The 12,716-nt window shown below is 34.7% G+C and overlaps 1 protein-coding gene, 1 long non-coding RNA gene and 1 other non-coding gene across 3 annotated transcripts; 2 read left to right on the top strand and 1 right to left on the bottom strand.

Moving 5' to 3' along the window:
• Positions 1 to 4,879: 4,879 nt before the first annotated feature.
• LOC147550061 (uncharacterized) lies at positions 4,880 to 6,931 on the top strand. The gene is made up of 3 exons (XR_015237918.1): positions 4,880 to 5,326; positions 5,430 to 6,144; positions 6,729 to 6,931. It is a non-coding gene; the product is annotated as an uncharacterized LOC147550061 (long non-coding RNA).
• Positions 6,932 to 8,915: 1,984 nt separating this feature from the next.
• On the top strand, positions 8,916 to 11,148 carry LOC147550060 (large ribosomal subunit protein uL1-like). The gene is made up of 6 exons (XM_086666923.1): positions 8,916 to 9,181; positions 9,321 to 9,343; positions 9,680 to 9,899; positions 9,997 to 10,162; positions 10,417 to 10,622; positions 10,897 to 11,148. The coding sequence occupies exons 2-6, from the start codon at positions 9,339 to 9,341 to the stop codon at positions 10,948 to 10,950; spliced, it is 651 nt and encodes a 216-aa protein (XP_086523049.1). The 5' UTR covers positions 8,916 to 9,181; positions 9,321 to 9,338; the 3' UTR covers positions 10,951 to 11,148.
• Positions 11,149 to 12,642: 1,494 nt separating this feature from the next.
• Positions 12,643 to 12,716, bottom strand: TRNAV-AAC (transfer RNA valine (anticodon AAC)). Its single transcript has one exon. It is a non-coding gene; the product is annotated as a tRNA-Val (tRNA).

Here is a 12,716-nt window from a genome sequence, read left to right as displayed (position 1 = left end):
TGATTTAGAAAAAAAAAATGTTCTTCTAGCTGATATTTTTAGGGTTTCCTTGAATTAGGTTAAATGAGATGAGATGTCTCAAGCTCTTACTTGATCAAAAAGACTAAATATTCAATTCTTAAGGTATAACCCAACAAACCCTAACACCAGAAGCAACAACATATTGAAACCCACTCCATTGTTGAAGCAACTCATCGGAATCATGGTTAAACAAACCCCTCAATAGGTGGTGGTCACGGCTGAAAATGGGTTTCTTCCCTCTCAACTACGGTGATGGAGATGAAGAAGTTGATGAAAAATAAGTATTTATCGTTGGACCCTTCAATTTAGTTGTCCCCAACTTAATATAAGTAAACCAAATTACTATTTGTCCACTTAAGAATTTTGATTGTCCATATATTGGTTTACCTAAATTTAACTACTGTTTTAAATTAAATTTTGGAACCTTGGAACTCAATATAGCTTCATCTCTATCTTAAGAATTTTTTCGTTCTCTTGTAAGGTGACTAAACTGCATCGCCACTAAGGGCTCCCCATTTTGTTCCAACGACCGTCTCTCTCTTGAACTTCTTCACTTGAGACCACCATCGGCTTATCTTGTCAAGTTTTTTGGCTTGACTTATCTTCATTAGTCTTCAAGACCACAATTAGCCCCTGATTCACGGTTGACTGCATTGCAATTGCTTCAAATTGCATGTCTCCTCTCCAGTTTACTTAGATATCACCGAAGTTTTTCCTGGACGTTTCACTACCTAACCTACCTCTGAGACTGATTCATTCTTCGCCTAGACTGATTCCTTGCTGGAGCTTCTTCTCTGGTTGCATCTTTGGCCTGCACAAGAAAACTCATTCTTGACACTTCTTTACTTTGTTCATTGAGTTTTTTTTATTTCCAAAATTAATTATAAGAAAAACCCTTTTCGAGCCTTTGGGTGGTCCGGAACAATTTCGGTAATATTTGGGTGGAACTGGGAGAAAAATTGGATTCTCGTAAGAGAAACTCTCACTCAGGTCAAGACCCGAAAAACCTAGCCCGTTGCCCGGACCTGTCTCAGAATGATCCGGGACAAGCCTTGGCGAATCCCCGAGACACTATCGGCCGAAGTCCATGGGCTTGTCTCGGCCAAAGCCAAGGACATGCATTGGAACGGGCCAAGCATGTCTCGGCCATGGGCCAGCGTGCTTTGGCCCGAGCCAAGTGGTCCTTGGCCTGGGCCAGACTTATTCTGGCCCATAGGGGTTGCGACGTGAACTAGAAGCTTCCTGGGCACGTCCTGGACGCGTCAAAGTCGCGTCCAGGTCGCTTCCGTCGTGTCCTAGACGCGTCCCAGACGCGTGCCCAGCAGCTTCCAAGTTTTTGAAACTTCTAAAACTTGATGTTTTCAAGTTTTTTTTCTTTCGCTATTCTCAATAGTTGTTGTCCCAATCTTTTAGAAACCATCTAAAACCCAAAATTTGATTTTCAAGAAACTTCTAAAATCAATGAAAATCAACTCTTTCGAAAACAATTTTCAAAATCGAAATCAATCAAAATTGAATCTTTTGAAACTCTTTTCAATTATCAACTTTGAAAACTAATTTGAATAAATTTAAATCACATTCAAACTAAACAAATTGTTGCCTAAAACACTCTTAGACACATCTATCTATCAAAACAAACATAGATTGATCTGAAACTTAGCCAAAATAAGCTTAATCGCAAGAGGCTCTAATGTCATTGTTGGGTTATGGTGGCTCCTAGTGTTGGTAGCGGAATCTTAGACATATAATCTCTAATACTAGTACCCCAAGGATCTCATGTATAAGCTAATGATAAACTAAGAGTTTAATCGCTAGTTTTCCCTCAAACCTTTCCAATCGCTTTTGAGAAGACCAAGAGCTCCAATTGTAGCTCCTCTATTTGGGACATCAAGAAATCACCTTAATCTCCCACCTTGTTGTTAGCTAGAACTTCAATGGTGGTTAGATTGAAGAACACTTCTTTGGCTCATAGGGGGCACGTTCCCCCATGGCCCCTATGTGGGCTTGCCCCTGAACTACACCATGAAGTCTCCTCAGGTAGAGGTGGTGAGAGAAAAGACATGGATATTAGTCCACAAAAAAAAAGGACGTTTCGGCCTTTGGGGTGAAAATGACCCTGGGAGCTTAATCATCGTTGTAGGATCAATACAATGAAGCCAAGATAAATTTTAGCCAAGATAAATTTTAGGGAAAATGGTTGTTTGGGTTAAAAAAAAAATATCATAATAACAAAAAAAACCTTGATCTTTTCCTATTAGGTAGACCTTACCAAAATATTATGTATAATAACTTGCAAAGTTTAAAATAATATTAGTAATTACTATTAAGGTCATTTTTTATTTTTTCTATTTTTAAAATACCCTCACCAACTAAAACTTTCTCTCTCTAAAATTCAGAATTTTTTTGGACTTATTTTCATTCTTCTTCTTCCCGAATCTTCATCTTCTTGAGTCTTCCTCGACTCCAATTCTTCGATTCCAATCTTCTTCTTACCCCATTCGTCATCTTCACGAGTTCTTCAACTTCAAGAGATCTTCATATTTATTTAACGCTAAAATGCAAAATTTGAAAGAACCCAGCAATTTTATCAAAATCATAATCAGTTAATACAATCACACCCACCATGAACCTTAAATTTCAATAAATATAACAAAACCCCAGTTTGATTCAAACCCCATGACTCAATCCCCAGTTTGATTCAAACCCCAGAACTGTTGCAAACACGTTTAAAGAATAGATTTTTGCAAACACGTTTGCAGAACAGATTGATGCAGACACGTTTGCATAACAGATTGTTGCAGACACGTTTGCATAACAGATTGTTGCAAACACGTTTGCAGAAAAACTTAAAGGAAAAAAAACGACGTTTTTTCTGGATATTTTTTTTTTTTTTGAAAAAAAAAGTATTAAAAGTGGATCTTGTTAGAAAGCTAATGAAAAATCATTTCTAAATATATAATTTTTATAGAAATCCGACATCTCAAATAAAAGTTATATCGATTTACAAAAAGGGGTATTTTAGTATTTGCACACTTTTTGACCTAAATAATAATTTTCAAATGTGTTTTTCTACTCATTTTCAATATTATTTTGACCTTTCTAGAAATTATCCCTAAACTTTCTTGGATCTTACCTAGAACTCTGAAATACCTTATCATGGTAAAATTGCAGGGAAATCAGTTAGACCATGGAGAAGTCAACAGACGACATCCTCCCTCTTTCTCTCTCGTTGACAACTTAGTCAAGATCCCCGAGTTCCTCAAGAAGAAGGGTCATCCATGTTTCGTCGAGTTTGACATACTTTTTTATATACTGTTCCTATAGTTACTAGTTGAAAAACCAAACACACTATTTCCTGTGTAAGTTTTCGAATAATAAGAAAATGATTTTGGTGTTGAATTCTATGCTTATTTTCTATCAAGAACTTTTAGAATCATTTTTGAGATTGAGTTCTTTGACACTAATGATGCGTTTGGTTGCAGGATTCATGAATCCGTGGATTCATGAGTCCTTGGAATTCATGATTCCACGGATTCATGAATCCACGGATTCATGAATCCAAATGGTTTCTTTTGGTTTGTTTGGTAACCAATAAGAATTCTAGGCTTCTTGATTCTTTCATTTAAAATCCTTTGGTTTGTTTGTCAATAATATTTGGATTCTTACAAAATAAGATTCTAATTAAAATAATATCCTTCAAATTCATGAATAATATCCCAAAAACAAAATCTCATCCAAATATTGTCTCTAGGTAACTGAAATTTCATGAAACCTATTTTTTTTCACGAAAATTTCAAAAAATAGTTATTTCTTTCTACAAAATAATTATTTTAAAAATATTATTATTTTAAAAATCATTATTTTTTCGAAAATTATTATTTTTTCCAAAATCATTATTTTTTCAAAAATCATTATTTTTTTCAAAAATCATTATTTTTTTCAAAAATCATTATATTTTTCAAAAATCATTATATTTTTCAAAAATCATTTTTTTTCAAAAAATAGTTATTCCTTCCACAAAATATTATTCTTCAAAAATAATGATTTTTGAAAAAGATAGTGATTTTTGAAAAAATAATGATTTTTGAAAAAATAATGATTTTTGAAAAAATAATGATTTTTGAAAAAATAATGATTTTTGAAAAAATAATGATTTTTGAAAAAATAATGATTTTTGAAAAAGATAGTGATTTTTGAAAAAATAATGATTTTTGAAAAAATTAATGATTTTTGGAAAAAAAATGATTTTTGAAAAAATAATGATTTTTGAAAAAATTAATGATTTTTGGAAAAAAAAAATGATTTTTGAAAAAAAAAATGATCTTTGAAAAAAAAATTATTTAAAAAAAAATAATGATTTTTGAAAAAAAAGTAATGATTTTTGAAAAAAACAATGATTTTTAAAAAAATAATGATTTTTGAAAAAAATAATTATTTTGTAGAAGGGGAAATAAATTTTTGTTGATTTTAAGTTTGAAATTTAGGTTTATTAATTCAAAATCCTAGCAAATCCTAGGGGGTAGGGTGGATTTTGGTCCAATAAAAATTTTGGAATTAGGAATCCTTAGGATTCAAGAGTCCTGGGATTCTTGGTAGCCAAACAGACCAAGGATTCACGATTCCTACCAAATCCCACTTTTGATAGGAATCCTACTTAGGAATCCTGCAACCAAACACACCATAAGAATTCATGACTTTTTAGAAGTCAATGAGTATCTGATTTTGACTTAATTTCCAAGGATGGTATCAACTTGGCCTCAATTATGTAAGGTCTATTAAACCACACAAATTTGAATAGACACGTACAAATATCACAAGCCACACAAAACAACCTACAAATTAAATTCCCACCAGATTCTTCATGCATTCCAAGTACATTTCAACAAACTCGCATTTCTTCATGAAAATGACCAGTCCTAAGCTTAATATGTTCAATCACCGGACTCCGGTAATTCCCTCCCAACTTTCAGATACTACTTATCACTCTTCGCACAACAATTTTGTCGAAAATCAAGACGCATCTCTGATTTCTGCTATTATTAAGAAGAAAAAAGAACCAGAAAAATGTGAAGTTTCGGACGAGGATTCAGGAAGGAATAAACTAAAGAGACACCGGGTTGAGGTAGCTGGTCGAGTTTGGATTCCAGAGATATGGGGACAAGAAAAACTTATGAATGATTGGGTTGATTGTTCAGTTTTCAATGCTTCATTAGCTCCTGCTGGAATTTTATCGGCTCGAACAGCGTTGATTGAGGAACGACGAAAAACAAATTCTTCCAGTACTGGATTAAGGGTATAAAAGCAGGTGTTAAAATTTGTTTCATGATACTTGTTTTCATAATGTTCTTATGTTTTGGTTAAAATGCAATTCTACTCTAAATTGATTTGATCATCTGTTTTGTTCACAGTTGAAAGAAAGGACAACTAGTGAGGCTTCAGTTTTGGTTAAAGAAGGTGAAGATTGAAAGGGTTTGAATGAAGAGATGGGGATGATCTAGAGGACTTGGCATATTGAAGATTGGGAGTTATTGTCAAGTTTAACATTTAATCTTCATTGTTTAAAGTAAAGTAAGAAACAGAGGTTGCAAAGTTTAGCATATAACAACTTTGGATTTTGATGTTCTTTTCTGGTGAGTTTTATGTGTATAAGAGGTTGGATTGACAAAATTGGTGAAGAGAAAAATACTTGAATCTTACTAGTGTTTATCGGAAATTATATGTGTTTGAAAAAGCTGCAGTTTATTTTAAGCTCCAATTGTCCTGATCATCATATTCCATCCAATTTCTCATGTGTCATTTCCACCAATGTGGTGTTAAGTTTGTGGTCATCCAACTCAAAATCAATTGGCAATAATGAGTGGAGAGGACCTATACTTTATATTCTTGGTTGCTAGTTACCCATTATGTCATGTGAGACTATTCTCACATGTGGAACCTTAATTTCATCTTAATATATTTCTTTGATTTTGGCCAAGGTTGTTGAAAGAGGGTGAAAGTGACATTCTTTAAAGTACCATCTAAGTTGTTGGATTCTTCTTTTGATCTTTTTGATTTTGAGAAGACAAGAGTTGAAGATCAATAGCATGGACTGAACTGAAACTTGGAGGAACCTTCGGATTTGAGGTTTTCTATAGAACTACAATTTACTCATTATTCATCTTCATTATTTTTTTTCTTTCAATGGGCCTCGGTTAGCATTGGACGTAGAGTATTGTCAATAGTTGCATCCACCCAAACTATTCAGACTATGTTTTTCTATATATATATATATATATATATATATATATATATATGGGTAGTTTTAAAGGGCCCCCTATAAGTGTTATAGGGGCCGACAAATTTGTGTGGGAGTTTGTGAAGGAAGGGGGCTCCTATAACACTTATGGGAGGCCCCTATAAAACTTCCCTATATATATAGGCGAGTACAAATGTGTGGGTTTGGGTCGGTTTTTTCCGGAGGAGGGATCCCTCCTCCAGGTTTTCCTCTTTGTTGTTTATATTATTTCTACAATAAGATCCTGGAGTGTAAGTTTTAGAGAGAGATTCTATGGAATCAAATCTTATTCCACACAGTTCTTCTTATTGATTCTTCATCTTCTCATTGTTTTTATCTCTCTAACATGGATCACATATTCATTTCCTAAAGTTACAAAAACTAAATTCCATGAAGGATTTAATCTATTTGTTGGTGATTTTAAATGTTTAAGGAACGGAAGTATGGATAAAGATGCAGTGAGAAAGAAGATTCATTATCGCCGAATTCTACGATGAACCATTCAGGGAAATTGAAGATGAAATTACAAGTCAAGAGAAAAAACTATCAAGATTTTACTTTTATTAGTTTAATATTATTGTTGTAATTTTCTTTTTGTCGACCTTTAGGGTCTTTAATTCTCGATCTTTAGGATCTTTTTGTCGACCTTCAGGGTCTTTAATTCTCGATCTATAGGATCTTTGTGTCTGTGTCTAGTCGATTATTTTCCCTTCATGAAGCACTTTACATTTGAATGTATAACTCTCATCAAGTTTTCAGAGGAGAGGAAATGAGAATTCTACCATGTACTTTGTGATGTTCATTGATGAATGAAAGTATGGTTTTGATAAAAAAAAAATATGTTGGGTTTGGAATCTAAGGAAAATCTTAAGGAGGTTCGAGTATTGCCTTTATCTGGAAGCTTTGTTTAAGAGTCTCTCAATAAGTCACTTACTTTACTAATTACGCGAAAATGGGCAGGCACGACACGGCACAGAACGGTTCGTGTCATGTCGTGTTGACCCATCACCCGCCAAAATGGTTGTGGCGGGTCTGATATTTAAGCTCCCAGACAACACGAGCCGATAACCCGTTAGAACTGGGATGTTTTAATTTGTAAAATACTACTACTACCCACTTTGTTGGAAATAATTTTTATTTAATAAAACACAGTTTAAAGTTGAAGCTAATTTTACCTTAATAGATTTTACCTAACACGTACCTCAAGTTATGAGCAAATGACCTATTGAAGTTTGTGTTTTATACATGTTCTCTAAAGTCGCACGTCGATTTCACTTCAGAGAATTAGGTTCGATTTCACTTAAGAGAATGAGGTTGGGGAGGAGTCATTTAGTAGCTCCTCCCCGTACTCTAAAACTTAAACTAAGGTCGCATCTAGAAATCACACCATAGGCGCGCCACGTCACAGATTGGATCGTGCCAATGTGTTGTGTCGTGCCCCAAAATATGGAGCTTCGACATGGCACGACATGTTTCAATGCCGTCACTAGTGTAGTCGTGGCGTACTTTATCTCGAAGTGAACCGAAAGTATTATGATAAATACACAGTGAATTATGTTACATACCTCATGGGGTTTTAATGAGTTCTTAGAGCATCTCCAACCCCAGTCTGTCTTAGGCCGAAAAAATCATTTTTTCACTCAAAATTTTTGGTCTCAGCTCAGCCTCTAAAATTCAGCTCCAGCCTCAGCCTCTCTTGAGGCCGAAAATTTGTTCATGTGGGAAACGCGTGTGTAGACTTTTAGTTGGTGTGCGAAAAACGTGTGTGATTTTATGTATATTAGGTTCCCACCGCGTCCTACGGACGCGGTAGATCCCTTTTGGCTGCACCGTCATGTTAAGAATATTGTAACAGTTGAATAGCCATTTTACATTTGGAGAAAATAATAATTATACATTAAACAACCAAGAGGAGCAATCAAATACTAAGCTATTTACATTTAAAAAAAGAGAATTACATGTAGAAAAGAAAAATAATATTTCATTGTATATTTAAAAAAAGAGAATTACATTTAAAAAAGAAAAATAATATTTCATCGAAGCCTGAACTATAAAATAGATGTGAGAGATTGTTTTTTTCTTACAGTGAAAAGATATCAGTCTGGCAAGAGTCCTATTTATATATTTTTCGAAGTAGTTACTTTGGGAAGTTTTTCATAAAAAAAATCGATGAAGAATGTGGAAGAGAGATTTTCTCCCCGCTAATTTCTCAACCTCTCACGTTTTTCTACTCAATAGAAAAAAAAAAAGAGAAATATATGGGTAGTAGTTACTCTAACTAATTTTAGTTGATTTACATAGATACCCTTCTTTTTGTAGTCTATTTACATAAAAAAATTATATCATCCGTCGGATGTGTTCCCAACCAAATCTCTAAAATAAAATGGACGGTCAGACTTATCTCCTGGATAACCGACTGACCTGTTTTAATATAATAGATATAAACACCTGTTTGAACTATTTTCAAAATAATATTTTTTTTCCAAGGTTGAAAAATTATTCGAGGACCGACATTTGGTGGGATGTATTTTAATTATAAATATTTAAGTTTTTTTTCCAACGGCTAGGATCACCCCAACATGACCGTTGGGACTCCCCAACGGTCATGTTGGGGAGGGGCGACGGAAGGATCGGCCCCAGCCTCCGCCCCAGCCGACTCGGCTTGGAGCACCGGGCGGAGGCTGCCCGACTGGGGCCGGAGTTGCTCTTAATCTGGAAGTGGATTTGAATTGGAACCGTTTATATTGGTTCTGGTCCTTATTTTATACACGTGCTATTCTCACGTGTTTAGGGTTTATAAACCACACACTCTCTCTCATTTACGGCCTCTTTGCTCTCAAGAAGAAACCCTAATCCAGGATTTGGCACTTCGTCGTCTTTCTCTTGGTGAGTTTTCTCCTCTATTTCATTACTTCTTTCAGACCTAATTTTCTAGGGTTCGGATTGGATTAGTTCAACGATATCTGTGTTCTTCAAATTCATACATCTTTCATTCTAACCTGCTTTTGAACTCACTTTGGTACAGGAACTAAAATCTGCGAAGATGAGGTATTTTATCTTAACTTAAAATATTATTTTTTCTTTTGGTTGACGTGATTTAGTTATGATGTTGATGAATCACCATCAAGATTCTCTGAGAATTCTGAAAAAAAGAACAAAATTTGTAATTATTAATTTGTTATACCCATTAGATTGCTCATTGAAATTTCTGCTAAAAAAAGGTGTTATTTGAAACTGTGGATATTCTAATCTGTCCATCTGAAAGAACTGAAATAGATCTTTGGGATTTGAATGCATAAAATAATGGGTGATTTTATTGTCGAAATTGTTGTAATGAGTGGTCGATTGCCAAATTATGATTGTATTTTTTCATGGTTTCTATAGTAAGCTTCAGAGTGATGTATTAAGAGAAGCTATCACCCAAATTGTTGGAGATGCCAAAGAGAAGAAACGCAATTTCACTGAAACTATTGAACTCCAGATTGGACTTAAGAATTATGACCCTCAGAAAGACAAGCGTTTCAGTGGTTCCGTGAAGCTACCACATATTCCTCGCCCTAAAATGAAGGTTTGCATGCTTGGAGATGCCCAGCACGTCGAAGAGGTAATTAAACATTTAGTTTTACTCCCGTTTCCGTGCTTTTTTTCCTTTTCGCCATGAAATATGCTTATTTCTGCCTTCAAACCTTTCATGTATATAGGCAGAGAAGATAGGGTTGGCCTATATGGATGTGGAGTCGCTGAAAAAGCTTAACAAAAACAAGAAATTGGTCAAGAAGCTAGCCAAAAAGTACCATGCTTTTCTTGCATCAGAAGCTGTCATTAAACAAATTCCCCGTCTCCTTGGCCCCGGTCTTAACAAAGCAGGCAAGTAACTCTATCTATGAAATATACCTTTCGAGATGATCACTTTTTACGGTCTGGATATTTTGATTTCTATAGAGCGAAGGTAGTTTAATAATTTAATGTGTGAACTTTTCTATATCTAAATCCCAACCTATAGTAATTTGATTATTAAGATTTCCTTCGCATTTCTTGTTTTGCATTTTAACTTTTAGACCAATTATGTTCCTAAATGATTAACTCTTATATGTATCTATTTGAACCCTATGTAAATTCAGGAAAGTTCCCAACATTGGTTTCTCATCAAGAATCTCTAGAGGCGAAAGTTAATGAAACCAAAGCTATGGTGAAGTTTCAATTGAAGAAGGTTCTTTGCATGGGAGTAGCAGTAGGAAACTTGGGAATGGAGGAGAAGCAGATCTTCCAAAATGTGCAACTCAGTGTTAACTTCCTTGTATCTCTGTTGAAGAAGAATTGGCAAAACGTATGTTCATTTACCCCTTCCTATATCTCACACTTGGGTTTTTATATAACACTTAATTGTCCTACTACTGCTATCTGGATATACTTGGGTGATCATTAGGTACCCTAATGTGTTTTTCTCTTCTTTTGCGACAACCTTTCTTTTCTGAGAACCTTCCGTTGCGCGAGTCTTCATATGCTTACTGAGACCTTGTTATAACTTTGATAACAAGACATTATAAGCAAGATTCTTCATATATCGTTTGCAAACTAATTCTCGGATTATGTCTTTACAGGTGAGGTGCCTGTACTTGAAGAGTACCATGGGGAAGACAAACCGCATCTTTTAAGCAATACTTCTATTACTTGTTATTAGAGAGCTGCAGTGTGGTGTAGTGAGAGCTGCTTGAGCAAAGACTAGAGTTTATCATCTTTTTAATTCTTGAATTTTGAAGTTCCTTGTCTTGATACTTATTAGTTTTGTTACTGGATAACTCTTGAATAGCTATAATTGTTTAATGGGATCTATGGACCTGGAGAATCTTGAATTTTGTTCTTATGAAGGTTTTGAACTTCGATCTCGTTTGGAAGAATCTTGGTGTTGCCTCGCTTAGGGCCTACCGATCTGTGAGTTCATTACAAATACTCAGAGTCACAGGCATGGTCATGGAAAAGCAGGACATGTGAACAATCTATAATAAAATGGAGCTAGAATAGAGGAGTTGCCTTTTCTTACTTAATGCATAAACTGTTTATAACTTCACTTTCAAAGCTGCTATAACCCACTGCACTAGGAGTTGTGGTAACTTGCACATAAAATTTAATCATACAGTTAGAAAGAAGAGATGAGAAAATAAATACTAGGTCAATTACAGATGGGTATGATTGGTCAAATAATTCAAGATCTTAATGTAACATTTTCCTTGCCTTCCTCTTGAATCATCAAAACGTATTTGTGCCCAGTTTAATATCATGGCCAGACATTCAGATCGAACCAATTCTACCCTAAATATATGGTTTCCCATCTTTAAATTCGCTCGAACTAATTCTGGAACCCTAAATATGTGGTTTCCCATCTTTACAAAATCATACGTGTTTTAACGTGTACCTGAACGAAATCTTAGTATGGCGATCTTACTTTTTTTTTTTTTTTTTGAGGAAGGAGTGCTATTGCTTGTTCTCATATTTTGAAGTTCGAATCATCACAAGTACATGTAGTTTGGGTCAATTGGCATAGATGGATATTCTCATCTTATCTATGATTTGGGTCAATTGGCATAGATGTATATTCTCACCTTATCTTATGATATTGAGTGGTTATCTAACAAGAACGAGTCTGTCTAGTGCTGAATTTGGCAATCTAAAAGCCTCTATGTTCTTTCAACAAAAAAAAAGAGCCTCTGTGTTAAGAGTTGATATGGGATGAAACAATCCGAGGTACGGTTACATCATTCATTTGCATCAAATTATTCGAAAGAGGGAGAAACGAGTTACCACAAAAGCAAAAAGTCATAAGAGATCTTATCAACCACACGCTTCACTTCTTTGGGCAAAACCTTAAAACCATTAACAGGGAGCTTATAAAGCCATAGGATATTACAGTTTAGCAATTTAGCAAATTAAAGAAAGATGATATCAGTACTCAACAATTGACTAGCACAAAACTATTCTTAGTCGTATTTTACATGACAGATCGACCCAAACGATACCGTAACTCCTAGATGTATCATTTGTAATGAGTCGACACACCTTTTCCAATAGCCGAAAAAAGTTATGTTATTCAATAATGTGAGTATAATGATTCGAAATTGCTTGGTGAATGGTGATCATTGAATTCGAATGACAAACATGGTAGAAGGGAAATTTTATAAGCAGTAACATGTTCATTGTTGTAGAAAAATTGGGAAAAATCAGATTAAAATTAAGAAGTTAAGCGATTACTCTAAAAGCTAGAGAATTCTAAGCTCAAAGTAAAGCTTTGAGTTTGTAATAGACACCATTAATGTACCAAAACAATAAGATGCCCTAGAAAAAAAGAGAAATGGCTTCGCCCGGGTTCGAACCGGAGACCTTCAGTGTGTTAGACTGACGTGATAACCAACTACACCACGAAACC

The sequence above is a fragment of the Eschscholzia californica genome, unplaced genomic scaffold (genome assembly GCF_041429995.1).
Source record: "Eschscholzia californica isolate CP2 unplaced genomic scaffold, dmEscCali1.0.p SCAF_3, whole genome shotgun sequence".
Classification (NCBI taxonomy): domain Eukaryota; kingdom Viridiplantae; phylum Streptophyta; class Magnoliopsida; order Ranunculales; family Papaveraceae; genus Eschscholzia; species Eschscholzia californica.
The sequence above is the reverse complement of the archived record's forward strand: the minus strand, read 5'-3'. Positions and strand labels throughout refer to the sequence as shown.